At 41.5% G+C, this 24,458-nt stretch overlaps 1 protein-coding gene across 1 annotated transcript in view; it reads left to right on the top strand.

Moving 5' to 3' along the window:
• Positions 1-677: 677 nt before the first annotated feature.
• The window catches only part of LOC100196496 (molybdenum cofactor biosynthesis protein 1), a 65,682-nt gene continuing 41,901 nt past the window's right edge, over positions 678-24,458 (top strand). The window contains exons 1-4 of the mRNA XM_014126168.2: positions 678-1,037; positions 9,214-9,349; positions 11,163-11,330; positions 20,111-20,275. Coding sequence (XP_013981643.2) covers positions 819-1,037; positions 9,214-9,349; positions 11,163-11,330; positions 20,111-20,275 — 688 coding nt within the window. The 5' untranslated portion in view covers positions 678-818. The remainder of the gene's footprint in view (positions 1,038-9,213; positions 9,350-11,162; positions 11,331-20,110; positions 20,276-24,458) is intronic.

The following is a 24,458-nucleotide window of genomic DNA, read 5'->3' on the forward strand; positions in this document are numbered from 1 at the left end:
GGATGTTCTGCTGCCCTAAGTGAGATAAAAATCTGTTCACCGAGTTAAGCGTTGTCATAGAACGGCTTGATATAATCTGAATACGTTTTATGTATTTATTTCTAATAGGGCGGCAGCCAATTGTCAAAATGCCGCCCCAAATTCAAGTGGGGGCCTAATCAGGGGCCTAATCTTGCCTAATTAGCAGGGGCCTAATCTTGCCTAATGGGAGGGCCGGCCCTGTGTGTGACAATCAAATATTTGCAGACTGGAGAAGTATGGTGTTGAAGAATATGTCAATGGAAAATGTTGCAGCTGTGGTGGGGATCAAACTCCGGACTTCCTTGAGTGCCCTGTTAGGGTGAAAGAGGTCGAGGTGTCAAGGATCAGGGCAGTACAGCAGATTTCGCTAGGAAATGCCCAACCTCACAGGACTCTTCTGAGCCTATGTAGGGACCTGATTAAAATCTTTTCTCTTTTTTTGTAGAAAAGCAGGTTAATTTTGTTTAGTTCATACATTTTTTGGTAGTTTATATGATTAAAAAACATTTTTTTTTACCAATATTATTTCCTTTTTGGAATCCTTATTATCCACCCGCACAGTAGCTGGCGGAATGCACATCCAAGTGTGCGAACGCCATTATACCATAGAAGAAGAAGAACTACACTACCCAGAGGGTAGACGATTTAGACGATTGGCTGAAGCTGCCCACTCCCCCTTGAATGTGGTTACAGTAACTCCGTAGACGTTATGTGAGGCTTCGATATTATTAACCGTTTTTGTTTGGCACTTCTAGGACGATAAACAGATATTCCAACAGTTAATTTACATTTATAACATGGCTTTTCATGGTAGCAAGTGCTGCCACCGTATACTAGGCAAACATTACGATGTCAAGGCCCTGTCAACGCAGCACATGAAACTATTTGCACCAAGCTCAACACCGAAGTTGCGGCGGTGGTATTCCAGCGCTACACAAGAGGAAAATGAACTTGAACTCGTATCTCTTGCAAACTCAAGTGCAGCTGTCCCTGCAGCAAAAATTGGGACGACACAGGTAAGAAAGGCTAGCTATAAATATGTATAAACGCTGTGGCGTAACGTTACCGTAGTTTCGTATTTCTTTCTGTACATTTTTTGGGGGGTGGCAACAGCAAACTTCCTAGAGTTCAACACATTTTACCATAGGATTAAAAAAAATTAATGGCAGTTTTATAGATAGTCTCAACCAATTCTACACATTTTGCAATGAGGCTGAGAGATTTTTGCATTTTTAAAGCTTATTTCCTGTAATAAAAAAAAATGCCATGGTTTATGACCAGTTCATATGCTATCTGGGGAAGGGGCGACCTCCAGGCGGCCCGACGTTAGCCCTTCCGCTGAAGCAATTCGGTTTACTTGAATGTAACCATAGCTGCCTGGTGGAGGCTGCCACAGTGCTCTTTGACATAAAAACGAGTTCCAGACACGTTCTAAGCAGTGTTTGGTAGGTTACTTTCTAAATGTAATCCGTTAAAGTTAGGCTACTAGTTACCTGTCCAAAATTGTAATCAGTAACAGTTACCCTAACTCAGTAATGTAATTATATTATTTTCCTCTTTAGAACAGTTTCCCAAACTCGGTGCATGTTTTGGTTTTTTCCCCTAGCACTACACAGCTGATTCAAATAATCATCAAGCTTTGATCATTTGAATCAGCTGTGTGGTGTTAGGGGAAAAAACTAAATGTGCATCCCTTGGGGTCCCGGGGACCGAGTTTGGGAAACGCTGCATTAGTTGAAGACAAAAATAAATATTGCCAATTGAAAGATATCTGCAGTGCATTCGTATTTGCATTGACCCAACTCCCCCCTTTGTTTTTACACTGCTGCTAATCACTGTTTATTATCTGTGCATAGTCACTTTACCTCTACCTACATTAATAAATTACCTCAACCAACTTGGGGTGACAGGTAGCCTAGTGGTTAGTGTTGGGCCCGTAACCGAAAGGTTGCTGGATCGAATCCCCGAGCTGACAAAGTAAAAATCGGTCGTTCTGCGCCTGAACAAGGCCACTGTTCCCTGGTAGGCTGTGATTGTAAATAAGAATTTGTTTTTAACTGACTTGCCTAGTTAAATTATGGTACAACCCGCACATTGATTCGGTACCCCCTGTATATAGCCTCATTTTTGTTTTATTTTGTAACTTCAAAAAAAATCTCTATTTTTTTTTACTGTATTGTTGGTTAAGGGCTTGTAAGTAAGCATTTTACGGTAGGGTCTACACTTGTTGTATTTGGCGAATGTGACATAACATTTGATTTGGAAAGTATTCAGACCCCTTAGTTTTATTCAAATTTTGTTAATCTATTAAATTGTTTTTCCCATTTGATCAATCTATACACAATACCCGATAATGACAAAGCAAAAAAAGGTTTTTAGAAATGTTTGCTAATCTATGAAAACGGAAATATGACATTTACATAAGTCTAAAGACCTTTTACTCAGTACTTTGTTGAAGCACCTTTGGGACCGATTACAGCCTCAAGTCTTCTTGGGCATGATGCTACAGGCCTGGCACAGCTGTATTTAGGGAGTTTCTCCCATTCTTCTCTGCAGATCCTCTCAAGCTCTGTCAGGTTGGATGTGGAGGGAGGGGGGGGTCTATGCACAGCTATTGTCAGGTCTGTCTAGAGATGTTCGATTGGGTTCAAGTCCGGGCTCTGGCTGGGCCACGCAAGGACATTCAGAGACTTGTCCCTGAAGCCACTCCTGCGTTGTCTTGGCTGTGTGCTTAGGGTCATTGCCCTGTTGGTAGGTGAACCATTAAGGATCTCAATGTACTTTGGTCCGTTCATCTTTGCCTCGATCCTGACTAGTGTCCCCAAACGCTGAGAAACATCCTCACAGGATGATGCTGCCTCTACCATGCTTCACCGTAGGGATGGTGCCAGGATTCCTCCAGACCTGACGCTTGGCATTCAGGCCAAATAGTTCAATCTTGGTTCCAGCAGACCTTAGAATCTTGTTTCTCATGGTCTTAGAGTCATTTAGGTGCCTTTTGGCAAACTCCAACGGGCTGTCATGTACCTTTTTACTAAGGAGTGGCTTCCATCTGGCCACTCTACCATAAAGGCCTGATGGTTGTCCTTCTGGAAGGTTCTCCCATCTCCACAGAAACTCTGGAGCTCTGTGAGTGACCATTGGATTCAAGGTCACCTCCCTGACCAAGGCCCCTCTCCCCCGATTGCTAAGTTTAGCCAGGCGGCCAGCTCTAGGAAGAGTCTTGGTGGTTCCAAACTAAATCCATTTAACAATGATGGAGGCAACTGTTCTTCGGGATCTTAAATGCTGCAGACATTTTTTTGTACCCTTCCCCAGATATGTGCCTCGACGCAATACTGTCTTGGAGCTCTACGGAAAATTCCTTCGACCTCATGGCTTGGTTTTTGCTCTGACATGCACTGCCAACTGTGGGACCTTTATAGATGGGTGTGTGCCTGTCCAAATCATGTCCAATCAATTGAACTTACCACAAGTGGACTCCAGTTGTAGAAATATCTCAAGAATAATCAATGGAAACGGGATATACCCGAGGTCAATTTTGAGTCTCATAACAAGGTCTGAATACTTATATAAATAAAGTATTTCAGTTTATTTTTATTTTTAATACATTAGCAAACATTTCTAAAGCTGTTTTCGCTTTGTCATTATGGGGTTTTGTGTGTAGATTGTGGATTTTGTTATTTATTTGAGAGTTTTTTTAAATTTATTTAATCATTTTTAGATTTAAGGTTGTAACGTAACAAAATGTGGAAAAAGGGAAGTGGTCCGGAATGCTTACCTTCTCTGTTTTTAACTACAGAAACAATTTCAGAACATCTGAGATGGTGGGTTTCATGGCATGCTGAAATTACATGGAATGACCCATCAATATTTTGTAGAAGAATAGCCTATTTCTAGACTAGTATTCGATATGCGTTGCGATAGTTTACTTTACAGTTATGCAATCTAGGTTTTCATTGAGACACATCTCGAGAACATAGACAATCACCAGAGATGCTATACCTGAAACCCGTAGTCAGATTTTGGTGTTATTGCTATGCACTCCTGCACATTTGCTGTTTTACTTCCACATAAAAACATAGGCCTTGATGTTTTACCTAAGTCTACCAGATTGCCTTGAACCTTGTTATTCCATACACACCTCTACACCTATGCTTATTTTTCCCCTATGACAAATACACTACCATCAACTTGCCACTTGCTAGGTTGTCATTGTAAATAATTTGACCTGCCAGGTTAACTTCTCTGGGCTAGGTGGGACGTGAGCGTCCCACTCTATTTAACAGCCAGTGGAATCGCGTGGCGCGAAATACAAATACCTCAAATGCTATAACTTCAATTTCTCAAACATATGACTATTTTACACCATTTTAAAGACAAGACTCTTGTTAATCTAACCACATTGTACGATTTCAAAAATGCTTTACAGTGAAAGCAAAACATTAGATTGTCAGGAGAGTACCCTGCCAAAAATAATCACACAGCCATTTTCAAAGCAAGCATATCTGTCACAAAAACCAAAACCACAGCTAAATGCAGCACTAACCTTTGATGATCTTCATCAGATGACACTCCTAGGACATTGTTATACAATGCATGCATGTTTTGTTCAATCAAGTTCATATTTATATCAAAAAACAGCTTTTTACATTAGCATGTGATGTTCAGAACTAGCATACCCACCGAAATCTTCCGGTGAATTGACTAAATTACTCATGATAAACGTTGACAAAATACATAACAATTATTTTAAGAATTATAGATACAGAACTCCTTTATGCAATCGCGGTGTCAGATTTTAAAATAGCTTTTCGGGGAAAGCACATTTTGCAATATTCTGAGTACATAGCTCGGCCATCACGGTTAGCTATTTTGACACCCACCAAGTTTGGGACTCACTAAACTCAGAATTACTATTAGAAAAATTGGATTACCTTTGCTGTTCTTCGTTAGAATGCACTCCCAGGACTTCTACTTCAACAACAAATGTTGTTTTGGTTCCAAATAATCCATAGTTATATTCAAATAGCTCCGTTTTTTTCGTGCGTTCAGGTCACTATCCGAAGGGTAACGCGCGAGTGCATTTTGTGACAAGAAAATTCCAAATATTCCATTACCGTAATTAGAAGCATGTCAAACGCTGTTTAAAATACATTTTTATGCTTTTTTTCTCGTAAAATAGCCATAATATTCCAACCAGGCAACGTTGTATTCATTCAAAGGCTGAAAGAAAAAAATTGAGAATTCTCGTGACCGCGCATCTCCAGTGTCACTGTCCCCAGGCTGACCACTCACAAATTCTCCTGCTGTTCTTCGCCCAGAGACAGCAGACACCCCATTCCACTTTCTGGTGGCTTTAGAGAGCCAATGGGAGCCTTAGAAAGTGTCACGTTACAGCACAGATGCTGTATTTTTGATAGAGATGCAACAGAAGGACAACAAATTGTCAGACAGGGCACTTCCTGTATGGAATCTTCTCAGGTTTTGGCCTGCCATTTGAGTTCTGTTATACTCACAGACACCATTCAAACCATTTTAAAAACTTTAGTGTTTTCTATCCAAATCTACTAATTATATGCATATTCTCGTTTCTGGGCAGGAGTAGTAACCAGTTTAAATCGGGTACGTTTTTTTATCCGGCCGTGCAAATACTGCCCTCTAGCTCTAACAGGTTAAGAATGTGAAATGTCAGAATAATAACAGAGTGAATGTTTTATTTCAGCATTTATTTTTTTCATGACATTCCCAGTGGGTCAGAAGTTTACATACACTTAATTAGTATTTGGTAGCATTGCATTTAAATTGTTTAACTTGGGTCAAATGTTTCAGGTAGCCTTCCACAAGCTTCCCACAATAAGTTGAGAATTTTGGCCCATTCCTCCTGACAAGGTTTGGTGTAACTGAGTCAGGTTTGTAGGCCTCTTTGCTCGAACACGCTTTTTCAGTTCTGCCCACAAATTTTCTATGGGATTGAGGTCAGGGCATTGTGACGGCCACTCCAATACTTTAACTTTGTTGTCCTTAAGCCATTTTGCCACAACCTTGGAAGTATGCTTGGGGTCATTATCCACTTGGAAGACTCATTTGCGACCCAGTTTTAACTTCCTGACTGATGTCTTGATATGTTGCTTTTATATATCCACATAATTTTCCTACCTCATGATGCCATCTATTTTGTGAAGTGCACCAGTCCCTCCTGCAGCAAAGCACCCCTACAACATGATGCTGCCACCACCGTGCTTCACGTTTGGGATGGTGTTCTTCGGCTTGAAAGCCTCCCCCTTTTTCCTCCAACCATAACGATGGTTATTATGACCAAACAGTTCTATTTTTGTTTCATCAGACCAGAGGACATGTCTCCAAAAAGTACTATCTTTGTCCCCATGTACAGTTGCAAACCGTAGTCTGGCTTTTTTTATGGCTGGTTTTGTAGCTGTGGCTTCTTCCTTGTTGAGCAGTCTTTCAGGTTATGTCGGTATAGGACTCGTTTTACTGTGGATATAGATACTTTTGTACATGTTTCCTCCAGCATCTTCACAAGAGCCTTTGCTGCTGTTCTGGGATTGATTTGCAATTTTCACACCAAAGTACATTCATCTCTAGGAGGCAGAACGCGTCTCCTTCCTGAGTGGTATGACGGCTGTGTGGTCCCATGATGTTTATACTTGCGTACTATTGATTGTACAGATGAACGTGGTACCTTCAGGCATTTGGAAATTGCTCCCAAGGATGAACGAGCCTTGTGGAGGTTTACCATTTTTTTCTGAGGTCTTGGCTGATTTCTTTTGATTTTCCCGTGATGTCAAGTAAAGAGGCACTGAGTTTGAAGGTAGGCCTTGAAATACATCCACAGGTACCCCTCCAATTGACTCAAATGATGTAAATTAGCCTGTTGGAAGCTTCTAAAGCAATGGCATAATTTTCTGGAATTTTCCAAGCTTTTTAAAGGCACAGTCAACTTAGTGCATGTAAACTTCTGACCCACTGGAATTGTGATACAGTGAATGAAAGTGAAATAATCTGTCTGTAAACAATTGTTGAAAAAATGACTTCTGTCATGCACAAAGTAGATGTCCTCACCGACTTGCCAGAACTATAGTTTGTTAACAAGAAATTTGCTGAGTGGTTGAAAAACGAGTTTTAATGACTCCAACCTAAGTGTATGTAAACTTCCGACTTCAACTGTACATACACGCACACAGTACCAGTCAAAAGTTTGGACACCTACTCATTCCAGGTGCTTTCTTTATTTGTACTATTTTCTACATTGTGGAATAATAGTGAAGACATCAAAACTATGGAATCATGTAGTAACCAAAAAAAGTGTTCAACAAATCAAAATATATTTGAGATTCTTCAAGGTAGCCACCTTTTGCCTTGACAACAGCTTTGCACTCTTGGCATTCTCTCAACCAGCTTCATGAGGTAGCCACCTGGAATGCGTTTCAATTAACAGGTGTGCCATGTTAAGTTAATTTGTCATTTCTCTCCTTCTAAATATCATTGAGCCAATCGGTTGTGTTGTGACAAGGTAGGGGTGGTATACGGAAGATAGTCCTACTTGGTAAAAGACCAAGTCCATATTATGGCAAGAACAGTTCAAATAAGCAAAGAAAAACGACAGTCCGTCATTACTTTAAGACACAAAGGTCAGTCAATCCGGAAAATTTCAAGAACTTTGAACGTTTCTTCAAGTGCAGTCGCAAAAACCATCAAGCTCTATGATGAAACTGGCTGTTATGAGGACCGCCAAAGGAAAGGAAGACCCAGAGTTACCTCTGCTGCAGAGGATAAGTTCATTAGTGTTACTAGCCTCAAATTGCTGCCCAAATAAATGCTTCACAGATTTCAAGTAACAGACACATCTCAACATCAACTGTTCAGAAACTGATTTATGGTCGAATAGCTGCAAAGAAACCACTACTAAAGGACACCAAAAGGAATTAGAAACTTGCTTGGGCCAAGAAACACGTGCAATGGATATTAGACCGGTGGAAATCTGTGCTTTGGTCTGAGTCCAAATTTGAGATTTTGGGTTCCGACCGCTGTCTTTGTGAGACGCAGAGTAGGTGAATAATATTCTCCACATGTGTAGTTCCCACTGTGAAGCATGGAGGAGGTGTGGGGGTGCTTTGCTGGTGACACTGTCTATGAATATTTGGAATTCGAGGCACACTTAAACATTTTTAAAAAATGTTTTAGAAAATATAACCTTTTATTTAAATAGGAAAAGCCCATCATTGCTACCACAGCATTATGCAGCGATATGCCATCCAATCTGGTTTTCTCTTAGTGGGACTATCATTTGTTTTTAAACAGGACAATGACCCAACACACCTGACAGGCTGTGTAAGCACTATTTGACCAATTATTCTACAATGTAGAAAATAGTACAATTAAATAAAAACTATTGAATGAGTAGGCGTGTCCAAACTTATGACTAGTACTGTGTGTATTAAATATATAAATGCACGCAAGGTTTGAAATTATTGTTTTAGTCAAATATTATGTCTGCTAAGGGCTTCTTGCGGTCAATTTAGTCTACAAATTATTTGTAATGTTCCTGACCATCTGCTGAATCTAGTTGATCCCTGATGTAGGCTCACTAGCCCACCTGCACTGTCTCTGTAAGCTTTTGGCTAGAGAGCACGTGCTAAGCACAGAGTTGGCACATTTGCTATTTTACGCAACAGTTTTGTCACAAAAAGAGTGGAGTTGAACTTGGTAGTTAAAACTTGACGAAAAAATACATTTTGTGTGCACTGTCATCACGTACTGATTTTATCCGAAACAAGCCACTTTGGTGGAAACGCACCACTGGTGAGAGTGCATCATTTCTTTATGCATATTTTTGAATATTCACATGAATCTGTCGCCAATTGGATTGAAAACTAGCTACTGTAAATAAGAATTTGTTCTTAATTGAGTTGCCCAGTTGATAAAAAAAAGCTATTTTTATCATTTGTGGGCCAAATACAATTCATGCCAATATACCCGATATTAGCATTTTATGCGTAAAAAAAAAAAAAGTCCAAATCATCCTATAGTGTCTAAAATTGATTGTCAAGCTCAATGAAATAAGTCTACTTTAAGATTTGGACATGAAGCACGGAAAATGCTGGGTTGAGTAATTAACCCTCCCAAGAGGGTTGCTCACTGTTTATTTTGTCCTTTGTTGTGTATGTCCAGGAGCTGGCTGTACCAGTGGGCCAGAGGCAAAGGTTGAATGAGGAAGTTCTACCCTTCTCTGCCTTCCTGACAGACAACTTTGGCCGACGGCACAGCTACCTGCGCATTTCCCTGACGGAGAAATGTAACCTTCGCTGTAAGCACCATGATGAAGACTGCTTAAAGGCTATACAATCATTTTATTTTATTTTTTTACAATTATGAAACACTTTAACTGAAATTATTCCCTAATGGTGTGATTCATCGCTGTCACTGTAGTGGCTAAATTGTCCAATATAATTGTCCCAATACAATTTCCATCATAATCCTTTAGCCACAATGGAGGGTCGTGAAATGTAAGTCTTGATGCATACAAATCCAATGTCCAGAGTTTGATTCAAGTTGAAAACAATTTATTTGTTCTTCAGGTTACAAAAATGTAAAGAAAATCGAACAAAACAAATTCCTTCAATTCAAATTAAAGAAACAATTAGCGTGGTCTGGTATGTTTAAGCATGGTCAAAAGACTGGCTGACATTCCAGTCACACCCAATGGGCCTTGGAGCCTGTAGGCTTTTTAACTGTGTTCCCCTTCAGCCTGTAGAGGGGGTTACACACACTTCACAGATGATTAGTGGCAATCACACATACATACATTTGTTATCAATTTGATAACTGTCATGTTGTTCAGTAACATGACAGTTGTCAGTCAAGGTGATGGCATCCTTCCTGAAAGGTAACTTCAGGCTGTAATGGCTCTCCTGTAACTTGACAGAATCTTGTTAGTAAACCTTTTGTCTTCCACTGACGTTTACATTTTTCTCCTTGAAATCTGTGTTGTATTGATTTATCAACATCTCTTCCAGATCTGAAACAGAGATTATGTTAGCTGTAATGGTAGGACGGCTACTTTTGTCCTTATTGTTATGGCTTCTAAGGGGGCCATTGATTCCCCCCCCACCCCCCCTGTAGGATCCTCACAGCATATGGTCCATTTTCACAGCTGTTAACCACCTCCCATGGTTCCATGAGTTCGGGAGCGTTTGTTCCTATCAACAGCTGTCTGAATCACATTGTGTCCTGATTGTGCCTATTCAGCTGAAACACTGAGCATGGTGTTTCCAACAGGCTCTGAGACGGCTTCTACCCCTAAGCTTTAAGACTGCTAAATAGTAAAGTAATGGTAACCAAACTATCTGCACTGACCCTACGCATACTCACCACAGACACAGACACAGAGAGATACAGACCAACCAAATAGGTGTCCCCTTTTCCCTTTCCCATATACACACTCACACACTACATTGACACTCCCACACACATTCGCATACACAACACACACTTACTAATTTGCTATTCTGTTCTTTATTCTACTCTTATCATTGTCTGTCCTGATGCCTAGTCACGTTACCATGCCTTCATGTGCATATCTACCTCAAATACCTCTGTACATTTGATCTGGTAATGGTACTCCCAGTATATAGCTCAGCTCTTGTGCATTTTATTTGATTCCTCTTATTACTGATCCTTTCAGATCGAAGCAAGTGCCTAGTCTAGGGGCTAAGGTGTAGGAATACTTTTGCCGTTCAACATTGGTTGCACTGTGAGGTAGTGGCAGTAGACATTTTCCTTGGCACTGGGAAAATGGTTTGCAATTTCCAATTAGATATGAAGGATAAATGATGAGGAATTATTTCTGTCTAAAGGACCATCCCCATTAGTGATGTTAACCAATGAAATCTCATTAAAAACCCTCTTATTTGACTCCTGTTGATGTTGCTTGTTCTTTTCGTTATTGTCGAGCTTTGTATCTCTTCTGCACGAGAACCTTTTGAGGTAGTTGTATAACAGCATTACCAAGCTAGCTTGTACATTGGTGCTGCTTTAGTGGGGGATACTAGCGATGAGGTTTGTTCTTGCCATTTATTTAGGTGCCAATAAATGTCTCCCTTGAATCTCTCCCCCTGCAGGTCAGTACTGTATGCCAGAAGAGGGGGTAAAGCTCACCCCTCGCTCTCAGCTCCTGTCTACTTCCGAGGTGCTGACCGTGGCCCAGTTGTTTGTACGAGAGGGTGTGGAGAAGATCCGCCTCACTGGGGGAGAACCCCTCATCCGACCAGACGTCCTGGACATCATCAGTGAGTGGGGCGTGGGTTGTGTTGATTAGGTCTCAAATGTGATAACTGCCCTTTCGGTGTGTCTGGCGTGCTAAAACGAATGCCCCCTTTTATTTGGGTAGAAAGCAGATTCGCTAATGTGCCTGATTTTAATATGCTAGTTTTGATCAAATTTATTAAAAGTTTATTCCCATGGGGACCCAATGGGTGTGCACATTATTGTTCCAGCCCAGCTCTAACAAACCTAATCAGCTCATTATCAAGTGTGTTAGCGCTGGGCTATAGCGCGGAAATAGCGGGAAATAGTTTCAGAAACTGTAATAGTTTATCCTGGAGTCAATTAAATGGTGTACACCGCCATGTTCAGTTGTAAACAAACTGTATATTGACCAGGTGAAAGCTATGATCACTTATTGATGTCACTTGTTAAATCTACTTCAATCAGTGTAGAGGAGACAGGTTAAATAAGGATTTTCAAGCCTTGCGATGTTGTCTAGGGCTGTCCCTGACAAAAAAAAAAATCTTTGTCGACCGAAGGTTGTCTGTTTTTAAAACCTTTGTTTTTACATATATAGACCACAAGTGTTTTTAATAAAATCAACTATATGCATTGAGTTTTTTTTATGCTTTAAGCGCACTGTTTGATGAAAGAAGACACAATTGACTCGAGGGAGCCAGAGATCATGATAACCAGCAGAAAACAAAAACCTGACCCAACCATCCTCCTACTGCTCCAGCTGGCTTTCGCAGATTCTGCCACAAGGAGGAGTTGGCAACCTTATGTGGAATGCCAATTTATCTTACCATTTCTACTGATCTGCATGCCAGTTAAGGTTTTCATATACACATTTTTGTAGAACATTTTCATTTAATTTATTATAATGTCTTCGTATCTGAAAATCATTGTCATGTGGTTAATCAAGATTCTATCTAAATAAAAATTCTTGGGTGCGGTAATATTTTGTAAATTATTATTATTATTTTTTACTAGAATAATGCATTTTCTGAACACTCCTCAACATTAAGTAGATATTAAACCTAAGAAAACATATTTTCTCACCTCTGGCATTAAAGCCCTTTTTATTATTGTACATTTTTGTCTGATATGGACACCATTTATATCCAACCCGTCACAAACAATATGGAAGTTGTCTGAATATGATTATAAAAGATACTTGTTATAAAATCAACATTTACCTAATGCTCATGTCCCCCCCAAACAATTCAATTATTGTAAATATAAAATGTATGTACAATCTCAGAATTGTGCTGTATTAAACCCTGAAATGTCATTGTATGCAACCATTTAAAAAGGACATTAGATATATTTAGAGTAATCTGGTTTTTATTAACCAAACTGCAGTAAATATTAAAACACATCAGACATTAGGTTAATTAATAACATTCAACAGGTTTCATCAGAAAAGTTCAACGTCTCATCAAACTGTAGGACATTTTTCCAAGGGCATTTAGAATGCTAGAACAGCTGTAACTACAGCGCTAGTGTCAGCATGACTATCCTCCTTCTCAGGAGCACCATATTCATTAATTAATTCATGGTTTTCTTCCTGAGAGTCTGGCCCACACATATCCCGCCACGTGGAGGTTGCTGGTGGAGTCATCTCAAGGACTTTGTTGTCTTGAAGGCCAGAAAAATCTGTTTGGTCCTACACGATACATACATTTCACTTGTACACTCATTTCATCTCTGCCGAGGATGACGCATGGATAAAGGTCATCATATTCCACTACACACCACTGCCCAAGAAGACCTGGATTTCGTCCACAGGCTGTGGATTTTCTTAATTGTTCTGTTCTGGAGCAGCCAGGACCTTCTGCCTGAAACTGAAGTGCTGTGTGTTAAAGCCTGTACAGTTTAGGTCCTTCTTTGTTGAACAAAGGCAGCTGACATCATGAGACATCAGCTCACCAGGAGCATGGGTGACGACCTGGTGTATTCTCTTGGTGGAGGGCACTGCTTTTATCGGGCTTGGCATAATCTCCATCGCACTCGCTTCTTTCCTTTCCTTGTTATTTTTGTATGCTGTTCTCCACTATTTATGCTTCTGACGCTGGTCTCTCTCTCTCTGAAATCACTGATCTTTTTCCCTGCCTCAACATTTTTCTTTTCCATCTCTGACACTCTCAAGGTATTGTTCCCTATTTTCTGGGTCAGCATTTTGATGTGCTCGACAATGCCTTTGTCTTTCTGCTGTGGGTGCCATCATTCCCTAGATGTTTCAATGGATAACGTTAGATCAAAGATTCTTAGAATATATACACTATAATCCTTGAGTAATTTAGGATCTAGAGCGACTTAAACTTTGACTAAAGAACTGATTGGCCCTCTACGGTTTTTAATGTAATGTTAAGTCTCTTGGGTGTTACGCTTTAATTGAAAGTTGTGACTGGGTACCATTTGAACTAATGTACATCTCTTAAATTGGCTGGATATAACCTGAAGTTAAGAGCCTTGCCCAACTCTCCTACCATTAGGGTACCTGCCTTAAAATATATTTTTTGTTCACACGGAACACATTACATCATGTTTCATAAGTGAATATAAACAATATATAATGTATAATATACTGCTCAAGAAAATAAAGGGAACACTTAAACAACACATCCTAGATCTGAATGAAAGAAATAATCTTATTAAATACTTTTTTCTTTACATAGTTGAATGTGCTGACAACAAAATCACACAAAAATAATCAATGGAAATCCAATTTATCAACCCATGGAGGTCTGGATTTGGAGTCACACTCAAAATTGAAGTGGAAAACCACACTACAGGCTCATCCAACTTTGATGTAATGTCCTTAATAACCTCTTACATCCAGATGTTCCGCTAGCGGAACACCGCTCCAATATCCAATGATAGGGCGTGGCGCGAATTACAAATTCCTCGAAAATCCGAACATATGACTATTTTACACCATTTTAAAGACAAGACTCTCCTTTATCTAACCACACTGTCTGATTTTCAAAAAGGCTTTACAATGAAAGCAAAACATTAGATTATGTCAGGAGAGTACCCAGCCAGAAATAATCAGACACCCATTTTTAAAGCTAGCATATAATGTCACAAAAACCAAAACCACAGCTAAATGCAGCACTAACCTTTGATGATCTTCATCAGATGACACTCCTAGGACATTATGTTATACAATACATGCATGTTTTGTTCAATCAAGTTCATATTTATATCAAAAAACAGCTTTTTACATTAGCATGTGACGTTCAGAACTAGCATTCCCACCGAACACTTCCGGTGAATTTACTAAATTACTCACGATAAACGTTCACAAAAAACATAACAATCATTTTAAGAATTATAGATACAGAACTCCTTTATGCAATCGCGGTGTCCGATTTTAAAATAGCTTTTCGGTGAAAGCACATTTTGCAATATTCTGAGTAGATAGCCCGGCCATCACAGGCTAGCTATTTTGACACCCACCAAGTTTGGTACTCACCAAACTCAGATTTACTATAAGAAAAATTGGATTACCTTTGCTGTTCTTCGTCTGAATGCACTCCCAGGAATTCTACTTCAACAACAAATGTTGGTTTGGTTCCAAATAATCCATAGTTGTATCCAAATAGCGGCGTTTTGTTCGTGCGTTCAAGACACTATCCGAAGGGTGACGCGCCCGGCACGTTTCGTGACAAAGAAATTCAAAATATTCCATTACCGTACTTCGAAGCATGTCAAACGCTGTTTAAAATCAATTTTCATGCTATTTTTCTCGTAAAAGAGCGATAATATTCCGACCGGGAGTCGTTGTTTTCGTTCAAAGACTGAAAATGTAAAATGGACTTTTCATGCGCCAGTCTCATTGTTCTCAGATCGACCACTATCCAAATGCGCTACTGTTTTTCAGCCATGGACTGCAGAGTCATCATTCAACGTTCTGGCGCCTTCTGAGAGCCTATGGGAGCCTTAGAAAGTGTCACGTTACAGCAGAGATCCTCTGTTTTCAATAAAGAGGCTAAAGAAGGCCAAGAAATGGTCAGAGGGCACTTCCTGTTTGGAATCTTCTCAGGTTTTGGCCTGCCATATGATTTCTGTTATACTCACAGACACCATTCAAACAGTTTTAGAAACTTTAGGGTGTTTTCTATCCAAATCAAACAATTATATGCATATTCTAGTTTCTGGGCAGGTGTAATAAACAGATTAAATCGGGTACGTTTTTTTATCTGGCCGTGAAAATACTGCCCACTATCCATAACAGGTTAAAACGAGTCAAAATGAGGCTCAGTAGTGTGTGTGGCCTCCATGTGGCTGTATGACCTCCCTACAACGCCTGGGCATGCTCCTAATGAGGTGGCGGATGGTCTCCTGAGGGATCTCCTCCCAGACCTGGACTAAAGCATCCGCCAACTCCTGGACAGTCTGTGGTGCAACGTGGCGTTGGTGGATGGAGCGAGACATGATGTCCCAGATGTGCTCAATTGGATTCAGGTCTGGGGAATGGGCGGGCCAGTCCATAGCATCAATGCCTTCCTCTTGCAGGAACTGCTGACACACTCCAGCCACATGAGGTCTAACATTGTCTTGCATTAGGAGGAACCCAGTGCCAACCGCACCAGCATATGGTCTCACAAGGGGTCTGAGGATCTCATCTCGGTACCTAATGGCAGTCAGGCTACCTCTGGCGAGCACATGGAGGGCTGTGCGGCCCCCCCAAAGAAATGCCACCCCACACCATGACTGACCCACCGCCAAACCGGTCATGCTGGAGGATGTTGCAGGCAGCAGAACGTTCTCCACGGCATCTCCAGACTCTGTCACGTGCTCAGTGTGAACCTGCTTTCATCTGTCAAGAGCACAGGGCGCCAGTGGCGAATTTTCCAATCTTGGTGTTCTCTGGCAAATGTCAAACGTCCTGCACGGTGTTGGGCTGTAAGCACAACCCCCACCTGTGGACGTCGGGCCCTCCTCCCACCCTCATGGAGTCTGTTTCTGACCGTTTGAGCAGACACATGCTCATTTGTGGCCTGCTGGAGGTCATTTTGCAGGGCTCTGGCAGTGCTCCTCCTTGCACAAAGCCGGAGGTAGCGGTCCTACTGCTGGGTTGTTGCCCTCCTACGTCTCCTGATGTACTGGCCTGTCTCCTGGTAGCGCCTCCATGCTCTGGACACTACGCTGACAGACACAGCAAACCTTCTTGCCACAGCTCGCATTGATGTGCCATTCTGGATGAGCTGCACTACCTGAGCCACTTGTGTGGGTTGTAGACTCCGTCTCATGCTACCACTAGAGTGAAGGCACCGCCAGCATTCAAAAGTGACCAAAACATCAGCCAGGAAGCATAGGAACTGAGAAGTGGTCTGTGGTCCCCACCTGCAGAACCACTCCTTTATTGGGGGTGTCTTGATAATTGCCTATAATTTCCACCTGTTGTCTATTTCATTTGCACAACAGCATGTGAAATTTATTGTCAATCAGTGTTGCTTCCTAAGTGGACAGTTTGATTTCACAGAAGTGTGATTGACTTGGAGTTACTTTGTTGTTTAAGTGTTCCCTTTATTTTTTTGAGCAGTGTATATTGAATAATTAATATGTTTAGATGCAATATTCATAAATAAAGTAAATAAGTGGGACTGGGTTGTTTTTTGCCCTCTGGTCATGTGGTGAAGGACAGGAGACCACATGGTGTGCATGAAGTTAATAGATTGTATATTTTCATGGGTTTAAAGTGTAATTTTAATAAGTACTAGTTTTACATCTTTATTTCATGTAACAGTGTTGAGTTGGTCAGCTCGACAATCCCCACCTCACTTAAAACCCCCAAAAAATACAGAAATGAGATTACTTGCCTGTTTCTGTACCATGCAGTTGAAAATTGTTGAATGATGTCACTTCCTGTTAATGATTTCACATAAGGGTGGACTGACCAATTTTTTTTTGGCGTGACGGGGTTGAGTGTAGACTGAGGGACAGCTAAATTGTGTTATTTTAATCAATAATCATGCATTTTTTTGATAAAAATATTTTCTCAACAAAAGAACACATGTTTGCATTAATGGCAAAAGTTATGTGCACATTTTAATATTAATTTCCCAATAAAAAATGAAGTGAAACGCCTGGGGGACATGACAAAATTCTTAGTGTCAGTAAAGAATATTTTTTAATTAAAGTTTAAATTAATGCTATATTTATTTCAATTCATTATACTGAACCTTTCAATGTATATACAAAGTCTTAAACCACTCAAGTGTCGCTTCAGCAGTATGCTAAGGGTCATTGTCCTGCTGGAAGGTGAACCTCCGTCCCAGTCTCAAATCTCTGGAAGACTGAAACGGGTTTCCCTCAAGAATGTCCTTGTATTTAGCGCCATCCTTCAATTCTAACCAGTTTCCCAGTCCCTGCCAATGGGAAAACATCCCCACAGCATGATGCTGCCACCACCATGCTTCACTGTGGGGATAGTGTTCTCGGGGGGATGAGAGGTGTTGGGTTTGTGCCAGACATGGCGTTTCCTTGATGGACAAAATGCTCCAATTTTAGTCTCATCTGACCAGAGTACCTTCTTCCATATATTTGGGGAGTCTCCCACATGCCTTTTGGCGAACACCAAACGTGTTTGCTTATTTTTTTTCTTTTAAACAATGGCTTTTTTTCTGGCCGCTCTTCCGTATAGCCCAGCTCTGTGGAGTGTACGACTTAAAGTGGTCCTATGGACAGATACTCCAATCTCCGCTGTGGAGCTTTGCAGCTCCTTCAGGGTTATCTTTGGTCTTTTTGTTGCCTCTGATTAATGCCCTCCAAGCCTGGTCTGTGAGTTTTGGTGGGTGGCCCTCTCTTGGCAGGTTTGTTGTGGTGCCATATTCTTTTCGTTTTTTAATAATGGATTTAATGGTGCTCAGTGGGATGTTCAAAGTTTTGGATATTTTTTTATAACCTAACCATGATATGTACTTCTCCACAACTTTGTCCCTGACCTGTTTGGAGAGCTCCTTGGTCTTCATGGTGCCACTTGCTTGGTGGTACCCCTTGCTTAGTGGTGTTGCAGACTCTGGGGCCTTTCAGAACAGGTGTGTGTGTGTGTGTGTGTGTGTGTGTGTGTGTGTGTGTGTGTGTGTGTGTGTGTGTGTGTGTGTGTGTGTGTGTGTGTGTGTGTGTATTATAAGATAATTTGACACTTAGATTGCACACAGGTGGACTTTATTTAACTAATTGTGACTTCTGAAGGTAATTGGTTGCACCAGATCTTATTTAGGGGCTTCATAGTAAAAGGGGTGAATACATATGTACGCACCACTTTTCCTTTATTTAATTTTTTATATATTTTTTGTATGTCCATTACATGACATCCAAGTAAAAATATACTTATATTACAGGTTGTAATGAAACAAAATAGGAAAAACGCAAAGGGGATGAGTACTTTTGGAAGGCCATGCCTGCCGATATTGTTCTTTTCTGACCATATTATATTTCAAAACTAGCGCTTTGATTACAAAATAGATCAGATGGTGTACCACTTGCAAGGCACAGCTGAGCATAAATTGAAATCATTTGGAAATAATTCACTTTTTTTTTTACTGGACTGATGGTAGGTACCTGCATCTGATGGTCATGGGGCTTTCAAGACAACTGGGAAGTTGGAAAGAACCAGGTGAAATTATAAACCTCTGTTTTTCTCCTGCAGTTTTATCAGTTTCTGTATAATTTTTTGCTAGAAGGAGGAATAACTTCCTCCTAAATGGCAAGAACCAATAGCTATGATTGTGACTTAAAGTGAATGTAGTTACATTGGTCTGTGGACTGATCTAAGATTTTGTATAATCTTCAGTTATATATGATTCATAAGTCATATGATTCATAAGTCAACTCCCCTTGCAGGCGAGAGAGACTTGTAAGTGTTTTGGATAGACAAGGCTCATGACTGTCTCACTCTCTGCATGCTTTAAACTTAATGAAGCATGAGGGGGGAATGGATAAACTATGCAATGACTGTGTATTGTATCTTGTGATATGATAGCCTACCATTGCTGTTACCGACCAATCATAACTCTGTTGAGGTGTTCACATTGGGCAGAATCATTATCCAAGATACACATTCATTGATACAGGATTTACACAATAATTCCCCAATTTAGAATTTTGTCTATGGTTGGTCGTTTTGAGTTCAAGTTGTTAGAGGTGCTATTTAGTAGATGTCATAACGGTAGGCATTGGAATCCATTTATTTTCCATGAGGTTTGTGGGGGACAGTGCATCTGCAGGATGTCATCAAGGGGAAGGCCTAAAGGGAAATTGCACAACAGAAGCCGAACCACGTCATGGCGAAAAAGCAAATTGAACGTGTCTAAACTGGATGTTCCGGTAGGGATGGCGTCCATGTGGACACAGCTCACCAGTGGTCATGTGCTGATCAGACGCGTGACCTTTCCGATTGGCACCGTGACATCAGCAGACATGTCTACGGGCACTTTTCTTTTGAGGTCAAAGGTCATCCCAGGGTATCTAAGGAAGTGTTGAGTGAAGTTGCTCCTAGATGCTAATCTGGGGTCAGTTTTGCATTTCCCCACTCCTGTTTATGGTTAGAATTGGGGGAAGGGAAGCTGATCCTAGAAACTTTACACTGGAGTGTCTGAAGTCTCCGTGGGTGTGTGAAGTGGGGCTTTGTGGTTGATGATCTTGCAAATGATCCCCATCTTGTGATATGCATGCTTAGCCAGTCACACCCACTTACTTTGTAGTCAACAGAGTTCAATTCAACCAGGAATTGTATGCCTTTTGTCACTGTCAGTTTATCATCTCTCTGTTTGTCCATCTGTCTGTCCAGCGGAGCTGAGGAAGTTGGAGGGCCTGAAGACCATCGCTGTGACCACCAACGGTATGAACCTGGCGAGGCTGCTGCCTAAACTGAAGGAGGCTGGTCTGGACCTGCTCAACATCAGCCTGGACACCCTGGTGCCGGCTAAGTTTGAGTTCATCGTCCGGCGGAAAGGTAACCCACCTTCCTTACCCATAACCTACAGTAACCTACAGCCTGGTAGCCATTTTGTGCCAAAACGAACATAGTTGTGGAAGGAGCCAATGTGTGCTCAGCACCTATTTCAGCGACTGGAGCAAATGTTAGGATTGACAGAGGGGCAGAGCTCAGGGAGGCAGGTTCCTGGGAGGCAGGGACAGATGGACTAGACAGGCTGAGGAATGAGAGCAGCAGCACACAGGAAAAGGGAAGTCGGAGCCAAACCTCTTACAGTACACTGGGCTTTCACTGTTGGGCTGACTGGTTTCATTGTCCAGAGGGATATAGAAGATATGGGAAAGCTGTTCTTCCGGTATATCTCTGTCTCCAAATGAGGTAAATGTATGTTGTATTAAAAACTCATCAAGTTCAGAGTAGGGATGAAGTTACTTTACTGTTGTGTGCTTGCTTTCATTTAAGCTTTTTTTTCTGGAATTACTGTTAGGGCTACACATACTTAAAGTGAATTAGTAAAGTATGAAATGAGGGACACACAACAACACATTCACCATGGACAATTTAGGGTTTATTGATAAGATATAAAGGGAAGTGCACAACAAAAAAGCATTACATTTTCCGTGCACATTTTGAAAACTCAACGGTTGAGCCATATTGTATTGACCTGTAAGATTTTCCTACATGACACCCAAATATGGTAATGCCCCCATCAGTGTACAGCAGGAACTTGAAATTCCTCAACTTGATTTGCAAATACTTTTCATTGATATTGATTAGCTTCCTGTTTCAAAAGTGCCAAAAACCTCCTACAGCATGTCAGTAAAAGCCCTACCTCTTATAGTCAGTGCCTTTCAAAATCCCATTTGAAAACACAACTTAGCTAAAACCAAGGTGTGGGCCAAATTAGCCATTTCACTTGAATCCTCCTGTTGAACACCCATTAAACTGTAATATGGAGCTTTCAGGTAGAAGCGACTGCCCTTCCAATTAGAATCAATGGAATGGAAACAACCTAGCCTTCACGTTTCCTCTGCGGGATTGTCTGAATCAAAACACAGGAAGAGACATTGATATCTCCGGTAGCGCTGACCTTAGTAGTGTACGTTTCAACTGAAATGACACGAGCCTACCAAACGACCTAAACTACTTCTATGCTCACGTTGAGGAAAATAACACTGAAACATGCATGAGAGCACCAGCTGTTCTGGAAGACTGTGCGATCACGCTCTCCGCAGCCGATGTGAGTAAGACCTTTAACCACGTCAACATTCACAAGGCTGCAGGGCCAGACGGATTACCAGGGCGTGTACTGCGAGAATGTGCTGACCAACTGGCAAGTGTCTTCACTGACATTTTCAACCTCTCCCTGTCCGAGTCTGTAATACCAACATGTTTTAACCTGTTGGGGATAGGGGGCAGTATTTGCACAGCCGGATAAAAAACGTACCCGATTTAATCTGGTTACTACTCCTGCCCAGTAACTAGAATATGCATATAATTATTGGCTTTGGATAGAAAACACCCTAAAGTTTCTAAAACTGTTTGAATGGTGTCTGTGAGTATAACAGAACTCATATGGCAGGCAAAAACCTGAGAAGATTCCATGCAGGAAGTGGCCTGTCTGACCATTCCTTCAGCTTCTTGACTCTGTTTGTTTATTGAAGACTGAGGATCTTTGCTGTAACGTGACACTTCCTACGGCTCCCATAGGCTCTCAGAAGGCGGGAAAAAGCTGAATGATGTAATTCCAGCCCCAGGCTGAAACACATTAGCGCTTTTGGCAAGTGCTCTATCAGAGGACAATGGGCTGAGGCGCGTGCATGAGTCGACCCCATGTTTTTATTTTTGTTCGTCTCTGAACCTAAACACAGATTCCCGGTCGGAATATTATTGCTTTTTTTACGAGAAAAATGGCATAAAAATAGATTTTAAACAGCGGTTGACATGCTTCGAAGTACGGTAATGGAATATTTAGAATTTTTTTGTCACGAAATGCGTCGTGCCGGTAACCCTTATTTACCCTTTCGGATAGTGTCTTGAACGCACGAACAAAACGCCGCTATTTGGATATAACTATGGATTATTTGGGACCAAACCAACATTTGTTATTGAAGTAGAAGTCCTGGGAGTGCATTCTGACGAAGAACACCAAAGGTAATAACATTTTTCTTATAGTAAATCTGACTTTGGTGAGTACTAAACTTGCTGGGTGTCTAAATAGCTAGCCCTGTGATGCCGGGCTATCTACTGAGAATATTGCAAAATGTGCTTTCACCGAAAAGCTATTTTAAAATCGGACATATCGAGTGCATAGAGGAGTTCTGTATCTATAATTCTTAAAATAATTTATGCTTTTTGTGAAAGTTTATCGTGAGTAATTTAGTAAATGTTTAGTAAATTCACCGGAAGTATGCTAGTTCTGAACGTCACATGCTAATGTAAAAAGCTGTTTTTTGATATAAATATGAACTTGATTGAACAAAACATGCATGTATTGTATAACATAATGTCCTAGGTGTGTCATCTGATGAAGATCATCAAAGGTTAGTGCTGCATTTAGCTGTCTTCTGGGTTTTTGTGACATTATATGCTAGCTTGAAAAATGGGTGTCTGATTATTTCTGGCTGGGTACTCTGCTGACATAATCTAATGTTTTGCTTTCGTTGTAAAGCCTTTTTGAAATCGGACAGTGTGGTTAGATTAACGAGAGTCTTGTCTTTAAAATGGTGTAAAATAGTCATATGTTTGAGAAATTGAAGTAATAGCATTTCTAAGGTATTTGAATAACGCGCCACAGGATTCCACTGGCTGTTACGTAGGTGGGACGATTTCGTCCCGCCGACCCTAGAGAGGTTAAGCAGACCACCATAGTCCCTGTGCCCAAGAACACTAAGGTAACCTGCCTAAATGACAACGACCCGTAGCACTCACGTCTGTAGCCATGAAGTGCTTTGAAAGGCTGGTCATGGCTCACATCAACATCATTATCCCAGAAACCCTAGACTCACTCCAATTTGCATACCGCCCCAACAGATCCACAGATGATGCAATCTCTATTGCACTCCACACTGCCCTTTCCCACCTGGACGAAAGGAACACCTATGTGAGATTGCTATTCATTGACTACAGCTCAGCGTTCAACACCATAGTGCTCTCAAAGCTCATCACTAATCTATGGACCCTGGGACAAACACCTCCCTCTGCAACTGGATCCTGGACTTCCTGAATGGCCGACCCCAGGTGGTAAGGGTAGGTAACAACACAGCCGCCACGCTGATCCACAACACAGGCGCCTCTCAGGGGTGCGTGCTCAGTCCCCTCCTGTACTCCCTGTTCACTCATGACTGCATGGCCAGGCATGACTCCAACACCATCATTAAGTTTGCCGATGACACAACAGTGGTAGGCCTGATCACACACAACAATGAGACAGCCTATAGGGAGAAGGTCAGAGACCAGGCCGTGTGGTGCCAGGACAACAACCTCTCAACGTGATCAAGACAAAGGAGATGATTGTGGACTACAGGAAAATGAGGACCGAGGACGGGGCTGCTGTGGAGCAGGTTGAGAGCTTCGAGTTCCTTGGTGTCCACATCACCAACAAACTAACATGGTCCAAACACACCAAGACAGTTGTGAAGAGGGCACGACAAAACCTATTCCCCCTCACGAGACTGAAAAGATTTGGCATGGGTCCTCAGATCCTCAAAAGGTTCTACAGCTGCACCATCGAGAGCATCCTGACTGGTTGCATCCCTGCTCGGCCTCCGACCACAAGGCACTACAGAGGGTAGTGCGAACGGCCCAGTACATCACTGGGGCCAAGCTTCCTGCCAACCAGGCCTTCTATACCAGGCGGTGTCAGAGGAAGGCCCTAAAATTTGTCAAACTCCAGCCACCCTAGTAACAGAATGTTCTCTCTGCTACCGCATGGCAAGCAGTACCGGAGCACCAAGTCTAGGTCCAAGAGGCTTCTAAACACCTTCTACCCCCAAGCCATAAGACTCCTGAACATCTAGTCAAATGTCTACCCAGACTATATGCATTGCCCCCCCCCCCCTTACACCACTGCTACTCTCTGTTGTCATCTATGCATAGTCACTTTAATAACTCCACCTACTTATACATACTACCTCAACTTACTGGTGCCCCCGCACATTGACTCTGTATCGGCACCCCCCCCTGTATATAGACTCGCTAT

This window comes from Salmo salar, chromosome ssa11 (genome assembly GCF_905237065.1).
Source record: "Salmo salar chromosome ssa11, Ssal_v3.1, whole genome shotgun sequence".
In the NCBI taxonomy this organism is placed as follows: domain Eukaryota; kingdom Metazoa; phylum Chordata; class Actinopteri; order Salmoniformes; family Salmonidae; genus Salmo; species Salmo salar.